At 41.6% G+C, this 16834-nt stretch overlaps 1 protein-coding gene across 1 annotated transcript in view; it reads left to right on the top strand.

Annotated features, from left to right (window-relative positions):
* The first annotated feature begins 555 nt into the window (after positions 1 to 555).
* The window catches only part of orb2, a 465359-nt gene continuing 449080 nt past the window's right edge, over positions 556 to 16834 (top strand). Inside the window, exon 1 of the mRNA XM_067135888.2 lies at positions 556 to 823. Within this exon, the coding sequence (XP_066991989.1) occupies positions 736 to 823 (88 nt within the window). The 5' untranslated portion in view covers positions 556 to 735. The remainder of the gene's footprint in view (positions 824 to 16834) is intronic.

Genomic DNA, 16834 nt, shown 5'->3' with positions numbered 1-16834 from the left:
GTATATTTTTCCGTTGTGTAGGTGTGTCGAAAATTGCCTCGGCCAGGAATCGAATGTGTCATCTGTTGTCTGGTATGACTAAGAAGCCTACTCGCTAGGGAGACGGGTGGGAAGAGGGGATATAAAAGCACTCCCCGAGATTAAAACCGTAGTGTACCCCTGATGAAGCGCTACATTCCGTTCCCTCTCGCAAAGGGAGCGTCATGAACATCGATCGTACTGACCGTCGTAACGCGGAGCGCTGGAAGACAGTTTTCTATTCGCAGATACATTCTGGAATTCTTGAATCAACGCTGCCTACTCCTACTACGGAGCTATTAATAGGGGCCGCGATGCGTATTTCTGCACTATGTATTAGATAGCAGCGAGGAAGAGTAGTGGGAGGGGATCTCCCCGCTTTATACCTGTTGTGGTCCGTCACGCTTTTCCCCCTCCCCTCCCTCCAGCCGCGCCGCGTGGCCCCCTACTACACTCCCCCACCACACGATGACTGTTCTGTAACCTGACTTCGGCTTGGCTAGGCTCTTAGCTTAGTGCTCTTGTAAACCTCATCACTTTCACCTCCTCGTGGTGATCCCGCGTGTGTTTTTCGCCGCCTCGTGTTTGTGTGTTGTTTGTTGTGACTTGCGCTTTTTTTAAAGCAGAAGTAGTGTTGTTCCCTGTGGATCCGTACGTTATCTGTGTTGAGTTTCTTCTCTCATTGAAATTATCAGCTGTTCAGACGCTAACGTTGCCATGTTTCGTGCATTTGGCACTGCGCCTCCCGAAGTACCTTCGGCAACAGATTTTTATCCGTGGGGTCTGAATATTTTCAGCAGCAAAGGTGAGAAAATATTTACTTCTTATCTCTGTGATGTATTCAGGATGCTGCAGTTTGTAGCGTCACTTCCGCGCATGCGAACTACAGTACATTAGATGGCTTGGACCACACATATCACATGTTATGAGTTCCTTTCTTGAATATGACTATTTCTTCTATTTTTTTTAAAAAATGCTGTGTATTCAGTTAGTTCCTTTAACCAAATATTCAAATAATTACTCTAAAACAACATTAAAAAGAGATTTATATTACAAACATTTCCTTCTTAATCTATTATTTATTATTTGTTTTAATTCAGTTGCATAACATTGATATTTTACCTTTCATAACAGTGAATTTTCTGGAGTTTTCAATTCATAAAGAATACGCTTTGATCAGAATTTGTTATCGAACTTACAATTGCCTGTACCGGTATCTGCATTTTGAATTGTTCATTTTTCTCCTTTCCGGAATCATTTGTTACTTGAATACCGTACCTGAAATAATGAGATATCGTAACGTCCATAGACAGGATGTGGCACACTTTCATTGATCCAAATATGAGATATTTCATTTTATTTTTTTACATAAATACTGTATGTATTATGGCTGGGGGTCATCTGAAAATTTGCGTTACTAAATTAGCGATACAAAATGTGTGACGTGATGTTACCTAGCAACCTTTCAGGTTGTGATGTGAAGTTTTAATGGAAGGCCATGACTGAGACTGTTATAGAAGGATCTGTGCCTATCTCTGTGAAATGATGCAAATACTATTAATCGTTATCAATTTGAGTTTCATTTATTGAAAGACATTTATGATCGCTCGATTTTCCCAAAGGGAAGTTTGACACCATTTTCTTTTCTTGATAGAATAGACGTTCCTCTTTAATCTACCGAGAAATATTTATAAAGTTTATGCCACTTGCTACGTTCTACTCTGCCACTTGTTTGTTGTTAATTTTCTCTCTAACTTTCTTTTTTGCATGGCAGTGTATAATATCTATATGAACAAGATGTTCTAGGCTCTGTTTTTGGGACGAGTAATTTCACTTTTCTTTAAAGTCGTATTACAAACATTAGAACATTCGATATTAAAGGTAGCGATTTAGAAAAACATTTTCTGTAATATTGAGACATTCTAGAATATATTGTCGAGTAGGCCTATGCCTTATAATTTCCTCGTGTTAACATTTAGCTGCAAAAAATAAATGAGCAAATTTGATTTTAAGAAATTTTCAAGTGATTACTGGGCTTTTCAAAAAAAAAAAGTTATTTTTTACTCCTAAAATTTTATTTGTGTGCCATTTGTACTTGCTGAGCTGTAAAAAATGGAATTTTCTAAATAGAAGCTAGCAAAAAGGCAAAATATTCGTAGTTGCAATTACTAAGGCCGAGATATTTGGGGTTTTATAACCATAATGTAATATATTCACGACGCGCAGGTCACCTACGGGTGTCAAATAGAAAGACCTGCACCTGGCGAGCCGAACCCGTCCTGGGATATCCCGGCACTAAACGCCATACGACATTTCATTTCATGTAATATATTAAATGTACAAATGTTAAAGGTGATCATTGTTGCTTTGAGAAGCACATGAGATACCCGACTCCAAAATATAAGTACTACCTAACGAAAATAATGTAGATACTGTAGTAAAAGCTGTTAAAATGTACAGTCGAGTCATTTTCGTTAACCGCGGTTTCTCTCAATTTCAACGACAGTGCTTGTTGTATTGTTGTATTGTTAAGCTAATACGGGCATGTGCAGAATGCAAACGGTTCACACCGAGCTCGATAGCTGCAGTCGCTTAAGTGCGGCCAGTATCCAGTATTTGGGAGATGGTGGGTGTGAGCCCCACTGTCGGCAGTACTGAAGATGGTTTTCCGTGGTTTTCCATTTTCACACCTGGCAAATGCTGGGTCTGTACCTAATTAAGGCCACGGCAGCTTCCTTAGCAGTCCTAGCCCTTTCCTGTCCCATCGTCGCCATAAGACCTACCTGTGTCGGTGCGACGTAAAGTCAATAGCACACGGTTAACGCTGCAGACTAGACGTATTATAGATCTTTACTGTGTAGTTTGATGACCCCAAAAATTACAGTTTTACGTCATTAGAAGAAGTATAAGTAGAAATCTTGTTCGGATTATGGACGCTCTTCTCCGTGTTAAGTAGACCTATACGACAGCCTTTTGTCGGTATATTTACTGGCACGTAAAATAGATCCTGCGGGACCAAATTCCGGCACATTTGCGCCTCCTAAAACCGTAAAAGTAGTTTGTGGGACGTAAAGTAAATAACATTTTTTAAATATTTAGCCTCCTGTAATAGTACTTCTGCTGATGACAGATATTGATAGCTTATAATTTAGACGAGCTTCAACAACTCCTTAGCACAGTAAGATAATACAGTTTCAATCTGGGGCTGAATATTTATACCAAGAAAACAAAATGAAAACGAGCGAGCGAGTTCATATCGACAATTCTATGCTTTTCCGTGTAGCAGAGAAAATGTACGGGTGCGAGGTGGGAGTGTCTGTAATATAGTGCAGGAGTGCAGAGGTTTAATGAAGTATTTTTGCGAAGAAGAAATACAACACTGATGGAATTAAACAAATTTATATTTACTCCTACTACTTAATTGTTTTCACTCCTCCCCTGAAGGGGGTGGCGGGCCTCCTAGACGGTGACGCCGTCTCTCAGGCCAGGAGATTTGTATCAGAGAAGGTGAGAAGGTTTTCTTCCGTGGCCTGTGCTAGGAACTGTCCCGGCATTCGCCTTAGTGCAGAAGACTGGAGAAACACTGAAAACCATTCTCAGGACAGCCGACGGTGGGGACCAGCCCCTCTCCGTCTTCCGAATTCAGAGGCGTAGAGCCACGGTAGAGCCGTGGCCACCCCTCCTCGGCTCGGTTGGCCGGTTGGAGTGCAGAACTGTCGGACCGTGGACCAGCCGTGGCCACTAGTGGGCCGAGACCCACTCTGCATCCGCCGCGATGTATTTAACTTACACAATAATGTTACAGACGTACATTAGTTATACTCCGTAATGGACGATGATAGGAAAAGTACGAAACGTACCGTTGGGTTGGTAAGTGATTAACGTGCCGACTGAACGGAGCATCGGTGCACATACTACTACTCGTAGTGGAAGTTGTTCTTCTACTACTAAAATGCTCGGTTGGCCGGTCAAAGTGCAGAACTGTTGTACCACGACCAGCCGTGGCCACTTATAGGCAGAGACCCATTCTGCATCTACCGACCTGGTGGAAGTGGGTGAGTCGTTTAATTCGAGGGCGAACGTATCCCGTATGGAGGAGAGAAACTCTTGATCAGGTGCTGACTTCAGATCAATGTTCAAATCACTACCAAGTACTGTACTCGTTCTATCGAAGCTTGCGTTCTGACAGCAACGTATAGATGACGCCACTGACCTAGTATACGTAGATTATCAACACTGGTTGCCATAGTTACAATAGTATCCGGAAACTGATGTCGATCATTCCAGATAGAGCCCCAGCCCAAAAACATATCCACGTAAAAATTTATGATGTCACGCGAGAGCTAGGTACTTTCGCCATTGTAAACCTAACACTCGAAGGCTCACCAATAGACAGAGTGGAGGATAAGTTAAAATACTTTGGAACATGTCTTTGTAATGACTGAGCACTACACATGGAAGTAAAATACCTAGAAGAGATTGGTAGTGCTTTTATGAAAGTGAATAAGGTCCCTTACATGTACAGATTTGGGTGAGGGGTGGGTGCTAAACGAAGAACAGAGGCCTTTCAAATGTGAACTTACTTACTCTTGCTTCCCACGTATGTTAAGTAACTAATGAAGAAGCCCCGAAACATATAACTAGTTGGATAAAACTACATAAAACAAAAAAACCATGGCGCAACATCCTCGAAGGGCCGTGGCCTACCAAGCGACCGCTGCTCAGCCCGAAGGCCTGCAGAATACGAAGTATCGTGTGGTCAGCACGACGAATCCTCTCGGCCGTTATTCTTGGCTTTCTAAACCGGAGCCGCCGTCTCACCGTCCGATAGTTCCTCAATTGTAATGACGTAGACTGAGAGGATCTCGAACAAGCCCTCAAATCCCTCACCTGACCAGGAATCGAACCCGGGGCCTCCGGGTAAAAGGCAGGCACGTTACCCCTACACCGCGGGGCCAGCAAGAAAAGACTATCTGTTGCATATCTGCACTTGATTTTAAAGAAAAAAGTAAAGTCATCTCCGTACTGGCCATTAAGGCCCTTGGAGAGGTGGAAGTTTTTAAAATTTATTTTACAAGTTGCTTTACGTAGCACCGACACACATCCCTAGGTCTCACGGCGACGATCAGGTAGGAAAGGCCTAGGAGTCGGAAGGAATTGGCCGTGGCCTTAATTAAGGTACAGCCCCAGCATTTATCTGGTGTGAAAATGGGAAACCACTAAAAACCTTCTTCAAGGCTGCCGACAGTGTGACTCGAACCCACTACTGTGCGCTCCTAACCGCACGGCCAACTTGCCTGGTGAGAGCTGGAAGGTAAAGGATTCCATTTTATCTGTAACCTCAACAGTTGGCTGGGTGGATTGGTTAGCTCTACGCCCCTCCGCCTTTGTCCCCAGGAATTAACCTGGTGCTCATTTTAGGTGTAGGCCGAGTGAACCTCATGTCTGTCCATGTGCCCCTCCGGAAGTAGAAATCTGGTTTCTTACATTTTTCGACTTCCTGACGGGAAATCGAATCCATAAAAATGCAATATGTGGTCGTCAACATCCATTGATGATTATGATGATGATGATGATGATGATGATGATGATGATGATGATGATGATGAAGATGAAGAAGAAGAAGAAGGAGAAGGAGAAGGAGAAGGAGAAGGAGAAGGAGAATACGAATGTATTACTTTCTCAGCTATACAGATAAACATCGAATCATGGATATGTTTTAGGCTTAGAAGACGAAATAATTTCCATAAATGTCATTTTGTCGGAAAATTGTAGAACGACGCCATTTTGGTGGACGGAATCACGAAGTCATGGTAGTGCTGCAAAGCAGAAATAACTATGTCATTATAAGAAAATATAATAGAACGTCCTCTTTGTCCAGGGCGCATGATTTTATGTCCAATAAATAATTTTATCTTCCTTCCGCAGTGTTTAGAATTGTAATTTAATGTTTTCACGTTAACATTAGTCGCCATTGCTTTGTTTATAGCCTCTCTTTATAGGTCTAATACAGAGGTTTCCAATTAGTAAGGGCTCGAGGGCCACATTGGAAACCCTAGGCATAATAATAATAGGCCAGTTTTCGTAAAATTCCGGAAATAGAACAGAGGTACCGGTGTGATGCATAGTTCAATTGAAATGAAGGGTTTTAATTGTGATTGCTCAACACACTTTAACAATTGCATAAAGGAGTGGAATTAAAAATATACATTATTATACCCAGAACAATTGAATTTGGAAGAAGAGCACCCAGCAATTCATTTGAATTAATATTTGACAAATGACAAAAAGGAAAAACAATACCTAAAGACAAATTAATAATCTAGTCAAAGGAAAACTTAAATAAGAACAATTTAGTGGGAGGAATGTGAAGGGAGCAATGATATATAATTGTAAGAGCCTAAAATCCCAGCAATGTACTTCTAAGAGTACTTCCCTGAAAATTTCTACCAAAGTGTGTACCAGCCGGTATTACCAGTGAAAGAAGAACGAAGAATTAAAGCTACTTCTTTTCTTTTTAAGTTGCTTTACGTCGCACTGACACAGATAAGTCGTAGGACGACGATGGGATAGGAGTGGGAAGGAAGCGGCCGTGGACTTAATTAAGGTACAGCCTCAGCATTTGCCTAGTGTGAAAATGGGGAAACCACGGAAAACCATCTTCAGGGCTGCCAACAGTGGGGTTCGAACCCACTATCTCCCGAATGCAAGCTCACAGCTGCGTGTCCCTAACCGCACGGCCAACTCGCTCGTGAAGCCGCTTCTTACACCAACCGCAATTAAAGTATTTCTTGGTATTCATTGCAGGCTACGTTGCATAAAATGTCCACAGAGAGGTTGGCATGGAGTTCAAGATTTGGTATGGATTCGTAGTCATTTTTATAACGGTTAAGACCTAGCAATGACATTTATGAGGGCTCATTTTCCGCCGAAGTTTGGATTTTAATTTCTTTTAATCAAAAATAATATATTCGGATCAAGTGAATACTTTAAAACAGGAAAAAATATTAAATAATGAATTAGTTCTGACTTGGGTCTATAAAGGGTATTGCAAATAATACATTTTTGAACGAGATATGAAATATTTTTTGTAAATTGACTTCACATTTTTAAAAATATAGTTTTTAAAGCCCTCGCGGGCCGACAATTGATGCCTTCGCGGGCTACCATTCGGAAACCCCTGGTCTAATACGTCCAACATCTTCCAGAAACATTTATCTATCCGTTCACCAAAATTGCGTCGTTCTTTCATCTACGTATGTGACGTACAGAGGTTGCCTGGTTACGGTGTCAGTTCTTTGTCCACGCAAATCTGTCCACACTAATTTCAGATAGACCCCCAACCCAAAATTATAATCCATGTTAAAATAATAATCATTTATGTTCTCATTGGAGTTTTACCTGTAGCTAGCACGTGGAGATAATGACGCTGTCTTCTGATACAGCTACGTATGTTGTTGTCTTCCAGTCCGTAACACATTTTACTTCGTTCTAAGAAGCTCTTCTACTTTTCCTTTGTTCCTTATTTTCTCAACATGTAGAATGAGTCTGCTTTCCTTTGCATGATTGCGGTTTTGTCAATGTCACTCGCCAGTGATCTGTAACTTAGATCACTGCAGAATGCTGAAGTAGAGCGGGGCAAAGTCTGCTGATATTGCTCTTTAGTTCTGACGTAGGTACACGTGGGGAGACCATAGGAAGAGAAATGTCGATCATGTTGATAGTGCATAACACCGTATTTACATCCGCATAAGACGATCTCTCTTGTCCAACTGAATATCGTAATACAGCTACTACGGTATGCACCAAAACATGACTCTGAAATTATTTTTCTTCTGCCATCCAAGTTTCCCTAGCAACGAAGTATTTATTTATTGTACATTATAATAGTTTGACGTATTGTGAATTTACTCTTATCTTGATTTCTGCAGTTATTATGGTCCTCAAAACAGAGGAGAAGGTGTTTATTGTGGAACATTATTTCCGATCATACGGTGTGGGGTGTCACAATGGCCCGAGTTTGCTTCACGTTAAAAGCAGTACAAGGAGCGATTTGTTTGTTGTTTGGGTCACCAGTCCGTAGACTGATTTAATGCAGTTCTCCATACCACCCTATCCTGTGCTATCCTCTCTAATCTGTTTGTCATATTCATACTTTGGTCTACCCCTGCCGTTCTTACCGCCTGCACTTCCCTCAAAATCAAACTGAACAAGACTTGAGTTTCTTAAGATGTGCCTTATCACTCTGTCTCTTCTCGTCAAATTTTGCCAAATCGTTCTCCTCTCACCAGTTCGATTCAGTATCTCTTTATTTGTGATTCGATCTACTCATTCTCACCTTCAGCATTCTTCTGTAACACCACATTCTATTCTTTATTTCTGAGCTAGTAAAATGAAATGGCGCATGGATTTTAGTGCCGGGAGTGTCCGAGGACAAGTTCGGCTCGCCAGGTGCAGGTCTTTTGATTTGACACCCGTAGGCGACCTGCGCGTCGTGATGAGGATGAAGTGATGATGAAGACGACACATACACCCAGCCCCCCCCCTGCCAGCGAAATTAACCAATTAAGGTTAAAATTCCCGACCCTGCCGGGAATCGAACCCAGGACCCCTGTGACCAAAGGCCAGCACGCTAACCATTTAGCCATAGAGCCGGACTCTGAGCTAGTTACTGTCCATGATTCACTTCCATACAGTGCCACGCTCCAGACGAAAGTCTTCAAACACTTCTTTGTAATTCCAGTATCGATGTTTGAAGCGAGCATATTTCTTTCCTTAAGAAAAGCCTTCCTTGCTTGTTCTAGTCTGCGTTTTATGTCCTCCTCGCTTCTGGTATCGTGGTGGTGGTGGTGGTGGTGGTGGTGGTGGTTGTGGTGGTGGTGATTATTGTTTTAAGAGGAAATACAACTAGGCAACCATCCTCAATATAACAATAATCAGAGAGAAAAAATGGAAGGGATCCGACACTTCGAAAAATGAAGGGATCAGCCAAAGAAAGACAAGGGCCACGAAGGGCGTGAAAATGAAAGACTCCCTAGGCCTCGAGTGCTCCAATACCGCAGGGGTCGGAAAAGAACAAGGGTTGACCAAGGAAGGTCGGACAGGATAGATGAAAGTAAGGATCCTGGCACAAGTAATTGGAAGCAGCGCCAGGACTCAGCTGAGTACCCGCATGGTCGTCAACTCGCGCTCCCAAGTTCGAGCCCCTGGAGCCCCTATTAGTCGCCTTTTACGACAGGCAGGGGATACCGTGGTTGTTATTCTACCGCCCCCATCCACAGGGGGATACTACTCAAGTAACAATATTCATCTACTTCTTTTAAGACTTTATTTCCTAATCTAATATTTCCTGCATCACCAGACTTCATTCGACTGCACTCCATTACCTTGTTTTGGATTTATTTATTTTCGTCTTGTACTCCTTCTCCAAGACTGTCTTCATACCATTCAGCAATTCTTCGAGTCTTCTGCAGACTCAGAATAACAATATCATCGGCACATCGCAGAGTTTCGATTTCCTCTCCTTGGAATGTGATTCCTTTTCCAAATTCCTCTTTGATTTCCTTAGGAGCGATTTATTATTATTATTATTAATAATAATAATAATAATAATAATAATAATAATAATAATAATAATAATAATGGTATGTGTCCTCCGGAGAGGCCTGCTACAGATCTTTCGAGTTGTAGCCGTACAGGCGACCTGCGCATCTGTCAGGATGAGACCCTACCTGTGTTCTAATGGTAAATGATAAACACCCAGCCCCGATGCCAGCATGCTAACCATTTAGCCATGAAGCCGGACAGCAATTTAATAAGGAGGCACCAAATAACAGAACAATGTTGGCTGTCGTTGACAAGTTATGTCAACACAGGTAGGGTCTCATCCTGACAGATGCGCAGGTCGCCTGTACGGCTACAACTCGAAATCAAAGAGGAATTTGGAAAAGGAATCACATTCCTCTTTGATCTGTAGCAGGCCTCTCCGGAGGACACACACCATTATTATTATTATTATTATTATTATTATTATTATTATTATTATTATTATTATTATTATTATTATTATTAATAATAATAATAATAATAAATCGCTCCTAAGGCACATTCCTTACACATATGATGCAATGAATTAACATTTAATAGCTGGACAATTTTCCTCTTAACATGAAGCCTACTAACAGAAAGATATTTCTTACACATATGATGCAATGAATTAACATTTAATAATAATAATGTTATTTGTTTTACGTCCCACTACTCTTTTACGGTTTTCGGAGACGCCGAGGTGCCGTAATTTAGTCCCGCAGGACTAAACTTGGCAGGTTCTATCTTCATCATTCATCATCATCATTTCATCCTCATCACGACGCGCAGGTCGCCTACGGGAGTCAGATCAAAAGACCTGCACCAGGCCTCTCCGGAGGCTACGCGCCATTATTACAAATCGAAGAACTCCCCGGTCCTCGTACGAAAAACATTTTTTCATATGGCTTAGAGCAAACCTTACACTCTTGTTTCTTAGTTCGTTTGGTACGATGTTAACCTGACTGAACACACAAGACTTCTGTATTTGAATGAGGCAAAGTTAGGGCTGAAAGACCAGACGATACCAATTCTAAACAGGGATTTTCTACAGCAGCACCTTCATACTGATTAAATTCTAGTCTGAATTCAGTCGTGGAGGACCTTTAGTAGTTACCCACTTCTGAAAAGTATTCCTCCACTTATTTCCAAAGCTAAGTCTGTGATGGGCTCTTTAACTATCAAGGTATGCTATGCGGACGAAGGAGACGAACGTGCGAGTAAAGTCGATTCGGAATTTTGGGTAGTTATTTATAAAATACCGTGCGGTTAGAGGCGCGCGGCTGTGAGCTTGCATCCGGGAGGTAGTGGGTTCGAATCCCACTGTCGGCAGCCCTGAAGATGGTTTTCCGTGGTTTCCCATTTTCACACCATGCAAATGCTGGGGCTGTACCTTAATTAAGGCCACGGCCGCTTCTTTCCAACTCCTAGGCCTTTCCTATCCCATCGTCGCCATAAGACCTATCTGTGTCGGTGCGACGTAAAGCCACTAGCAAAAAAATATATAAAACAGGGATGCTCAGTTACTATTATTTCACTAAATGCCTAAACTAAATATATTAAAACCAGTCACTACATTGAAAATAACAATAGAATCATCCAAAATAAATGTGACTAGAAATGGCCAAGTTAAGAAAAAGAAGGAGGCTTTTTCCCTCTTAATAGTGACATTTTTCTAGAGAATTTCGAAGTTGTTAGAGAGTCGATTTTGAATGTTTAAACTATTTTTAATTTGCTCACTTTCTTAGATGTGAAGCTTCCACAGTATGTAGAGTTATTTCGTTCTTCTTGCGGGTTGAACTGTGTTGCTGTTTTCTGTACATTCCGTACTGTTTGCTGATATTTCGAATATATTGCAGTTTCTTTGTCAAGGTGACTGAAATACTCTTACTTGATCCGAGGTAATCAGTAATATCTGCGAAGAAATAAATTGCACACGTTTCTGTCATATTTTCCTTGAGGTCATGTAACTGACTGGAATTTTTAAAATTATTCTCTACAGAATAACAGAATGCGGACGATAACATGCGAATAAAGTCGAATCGGAATTTTGGGTACCGTAGTTATTTATAAAACAGGGATGCTCAATTGCTATTATTTCACAAAATGTCTAAACTAAAAATATTAAAGCTTATTACTACTTTGAAAATAACAATATCATCCAAAATAAATGTGACTATAAATGGCCAAGTTAAGAAAAAGACAGTGGCTTTTTTTCGAAAATTTGTTGCCACATAGTAGTTAAATTGGCAGCCCTGGGGAAAAGTGCCAGGAAAGAACATATTGGTGTTTTTTTTTGTTTTTTATGATTTGTTTTACGTTGCACCGACACAGATAGGTCTTATGGCGACGATGGGATAGAAGTGGGAAGGAAGAGGCCGTGGCCAGCGTTTGCCTACGGAAAAACATGTTCAGGGCTGCCGACAGTGGGGTTCGAACCCACTATCTCCCGAATGCAAGCTCACAGCTGCGCTACTCTAATCGCACGGCCAACTCGCTCAGTAGATATTGGGAAGACTTGGGAGTAAGGAGACGAGACGATCAACTACCTGGTATGTTTCAGTGGAGAGATGGTGTGGAATGACATTAGTAGACGAATAAGCTTGAGCGTAGCTTTTAAAAGTAGGAAAGATCATAATATGAAGATGAATTAAAGATAAAGAGGAATAACTGGGGCAAATGTTCATTTATAGGACGAGGAGTAAGGGATTGGATAACAGTGTCAAGGGAAATGTTCGATGAACTTGCAAGTTATTTGAATACGTTTAAGAAAGTGCTAGGTAAACAACTGATAGGGAATCTTTGATTGATTGATTGATTGATTGATTGATTGATTGATTGATTGATTGATTGATTGATTGATTGATTGATTGAACCAGTGTGTGCTATGTGATGTTTGGTCATCATATGAATGAACGGCAACGTCGAATTGACTGTGATACTGTATTGAGCCTCACGAGAAGAAATGCAAAGCTACGGGAGTTTTTAAAGACCGTGTCATAGGTATCCATTTTGGTGGCCACCCTGAGCATTTTACCAAGGTTTTCGTCCCATTCACTTGGTTAGAAAACTTTCTCCACTTATAACACGCCGTCTTACTTGATTACGTACTAGTGACTTAAAGAATTGTATTTCACTATGCGTGGTAATTGTCTCCATTTCATCTGCAAACACTGTGTGACTATGTCAAGGAAAGGGAACTTGGCGCGAGATCTTGTAAAATAAATAAGAAAGTGAGGTTAAATACACTACTCTCCCTTTTGTAGCGACAGTACTGTAGCTTTGCCTGCGTTCCTTAACGGTTGTTTTCCGTCTGATGATTCACGCACGAGGGAAGAATATCTTAAGTTGATAAGAAAAATATTACGGGATTGTCAAGTCATTTCTTTCTTTCATTTCGAACTTTCTAAAGCATCTAATAGCTTTCTTTAGGCATATTATTTCTTTAATTGACAACAAGTTCGAAATTAACTCTCAGTAGAATTTTCACTCCATTCGACTTCCACAATCAGGTAGATAAAAAGATCTGTCTTCGACGGAGGTGGTGGTGGTGATTAATGCTTCAAGATGAATTATAACTTGGCAACCATCTTCTGTTAAGGAGACACGAAGTGCCCTATACTCACTATTGTAAATCATGCAATACATAAGGAATAATTTGTCAGAACTACTTCTTCTCCATTATTGGAGGTTGGCCACAATCACAGCGAAATCTGCACGATGTTCGGCTGTCCCCATCAGTATACTCGAATCTAGTTCTGACCAATCCCGTAGGCTTCTCAGCCAGGAGTGTTTTCTTCGACCGCGACTTCGACGTCTTATCATTTTTACCCTGTATGATCAGTTTTAGGAGGTTGTACTTATCTTTTCTTCTTCTTCTTCTCTTCTTCTTAATCTGTTTTCCCTCCAGGTTTGGTTTTCCCTCGGACTCAGCGAGGGATCCCACATCTACCGCCTCAAGGGCAGTGTTCTGGAGCGTGAGACATTGGGTTGGGGGATACAACTGGAGAGGAGCACCTCGCCCAGGCGGTCTCACCTGCTATGCTCAACAGGGGCTTTGTGGAAGGGATACACAAAGAAGAGGGAATGAAGCGGCCGTGGCCTTAATTTAGGTACCATTCCGGCATTTGCCTGGAGGATAAGTGGGAAACCATGGAAAACCACTTCCAGGATGGCTGAGGAAGGAATCGAACCCCCCTCCACTCAATTGACCTCCCGAGGCTGAGTGGACCCCGTTCCAGCCCTCGTACTACTTTTCAAATTTCGTGGCAGAGCCGGGAATCGAACCCGGACCTCTGGGGGTGGGAGGGCAGGTAATTACACTAACCACTACACCACAGAGGTGGACTTGTACTTATAATTCATTTTCTTGATTGTACACACCAATTCCCTCCTCTTGGGCTTGAGTACGAGAGCATTGGAGACGTAGTAATCTACGCGATCCCTAACATCTTTCGAAAAACCAAATCACGACGACATTATTTTATTCTCCCAATGTTGTTATATTTCAGAGTCCATATTTCAGCTCCGTACAGAACCACTGCATATACATGGCTTCTGACGAAGTTGTGACGTGTCTTCAATCTGAGGCGTCTGTCAAACAGTAGATTCCTCATTTTCATAAAGCCAACTCGAGTCATTTCTATTCGTAAATCCGGGTCCAAGTCATGAGTACTCCACCTTACAAGGTACTTAAAGTGCCGTACTACCGGGCGAGATGGCCGTGCAGATAGGGGCGCGCAGCTGTGAGCTTGCATCCAGGAGATAGTGGGTTCGAACCCCACTGTCGGCAGCCCTGAAGAGGGTTTTCCGTGGTTTCCCATTTCCACACCAGGAAAATGCTGGGGTTGTACCTTAATTAAGGCCACGGCCGCTTCCTTCCCACTCCTAGGCATTTCCTATTCCAATGTTGCCATGTGTCGGTGCGACATAAAGCAAAATATTGTAAAAAGAAAAATGTAATAACTTCCGTACTTGTTCAACTTGTTTCCCATCAATGTGCATAAGAATATGCGTGTTGCGAGTTATGGTAACGATTATCACCTTTGTCTTGTCGGTGTTAATTTCGAGTCCAACCTATGTGGAAGTTCTAAAAAATTTTCAGGTTATACATCGATATCTTGACATGAAACTGAAATGATTGATTTCTGCATTAGTGATTTTTTTTCTGAATTCAGATTTTCAATATTATTCCGTTAAAACAGTTAATATTTTACCTATCACTAAAATATTATTTTAGCAAGTCAGAGCTTATTGTTTTGCAAGGAAAATAATTAGAATTGCTGAAAGGGAATTATCATGGATTGCAAATTCAAAATAAAACCTGAAAATGTTCATAAATGTTATTGATCTTCACGTCCCTTAACGCTAAACAGAGGAAAAATGGATATGAGGTCCGGCAAAATAGGCAAGGAAAGGTAAAGGCCAGTGGTGGTGGTGGTGATTTTTGTTTTAAGAGGGCGTACAACTAGGCAACCATCCTCTGTTAACACTAATCAGAGGGAAAACAATTGAAGAGGTGCATGACTTCGAAAACTGAAGGCATCGACCAAAGGGAGGCATGGGCCACAAAGGGCGTAAAAGTAAAAAGACTCCCTAGGCCTCGAATGCTCTAATACCGTCTGGGTCGGAAAAGAACAAGAGTTGACCACGGGTGATCGGATAGGATAGATAAAAGTGAGGAACGTAGCACAAGTAAGTGGAAGAAATGCCAGGACTCAGCTAAGGACCCCGCGGCCGTCAACTCCCGCTCACATGTTAAGAGCCCCTGCGGCCCCTTTTAGCCGCCTCTTACGAAAGACACGGGATACCGTAGGTGTTATTCTACCGGTACTTTACGAAGAATGCTAGTAAGCCTGGCTGAGTAATTCAGACGGTAGAGTTCCAAGTTGGCAGGTTCGATCCTGGTTCAGTACGTTGTTATTTGAAGGTGCTCATGCGAACTCTATCAGAGACAATATATATATTGCCTTCATCACAGCTCATCACAGCTGGCCAACAGCAAAAGAGAAAATGGTCGTATTGTGTAGTTTCAGGCTGTCGCGGTTTTAATTCTTCTCATATAAATAAGAATACTTTTTGGGGTGGGTTGGTGTGTCCCTGACAAGCATCGAAGAAGGATGTCTCCTTTCTGTCAAGTATCGTAAAACATTTTTCTATGATTCCAATAGCCGAACCGGATATCAGAGCATCACCCACTTTTCTTGAGTCACACCCAGTACATCACACTACCAACCACCACAGAAACTTGCGATGGTTGACGTCAGAAAGGACATCCGACCATAAAAATGGGCCAGATCTATATGCGCTACTCAGATCGCATCTGCCACCCCAACAGTGTGGAGAAAACGCGAGAGAAAAAGAAAAAAATAATGTAGGCCTACTGGAGATTGATGTGTCCCTGACAAGCTTCGAGGAAGGACCTCTCCACTCTGTTACTTCAGGTATCGTAAAACATTTTTCTATGATTCTAATAGCCGAACCGTATATCAGAGCATCACCAATTCCTCTTGAGTCACACCCAGTATATCACCACCACAGAAACATGCGAGGGTTGATGTCAGAAAGGATTGTCGAAAGTATCTACCCTTGATACTTGTTCAGCAAAACCGATTACGGCCGTGCATTGCAGAAAAGACCTCAGTGGAAAACGTCACACGAAATTGTAACACATGTAACAATAATATTACAGTATTTCTTAATTAGATAGAAACTCTACTGAACATTTGGTGGCTTGGTACAGCGTAATTACGGCAAGCTTCACAGACTGAGAACAATGGCTTACATTGTCAATAATAATATCGTTATCCACACTCTCGATTTCCGCACTGTTCAGGTCAAATGACTTCTCTCCACGCCCGATAATTTCATTCACTTCCTCTTTTTTTTTTTAACTTTCTCCCCTCTGATCGTGGTTGGCATGTGATTCAAAATGTTACCAAATATGGTAAATATTTCATATACTTAATAGTCATAATATGACTTAAGTTACATTATAATAAAGCAATAACCTTTCAGAGATACACTACATGCCCTTCTAGAGGATCCCAAACTCAGAAACTGACATCCGCGAGCCAAGTGTAGCATTGCTTCCAATTATTTATTCCAATTCCCTCTTTTTCACTTTTCCAACTCAATTTCCCCTTGTCAAGCTTGTAGTAAGGATGTAAAGGAGAGGGCGTATAAGTCTATGGTAAGACCTCAATTGATGATGATGATGATGATGATGATG

The sequence above is a fragment of the Anabrus simplex genome, chromosome 1 (genome assembly GCF_040414725.1).
Source record: "Anabrus simplex isolate iqAnaSimp1 chromosome 1, ASM4041472v1, whole genome shotgun sequence".
NCBI classification, from domain to species: Eukaryota; Metazoa; Arthropoda; class Insecta; order Orthoptera; family Tettigoniidae; genus Anabrus; species Anabrus simplex.
This window is presented reverse-complemented; position numbering and strand designations above follow the sequence as displayed.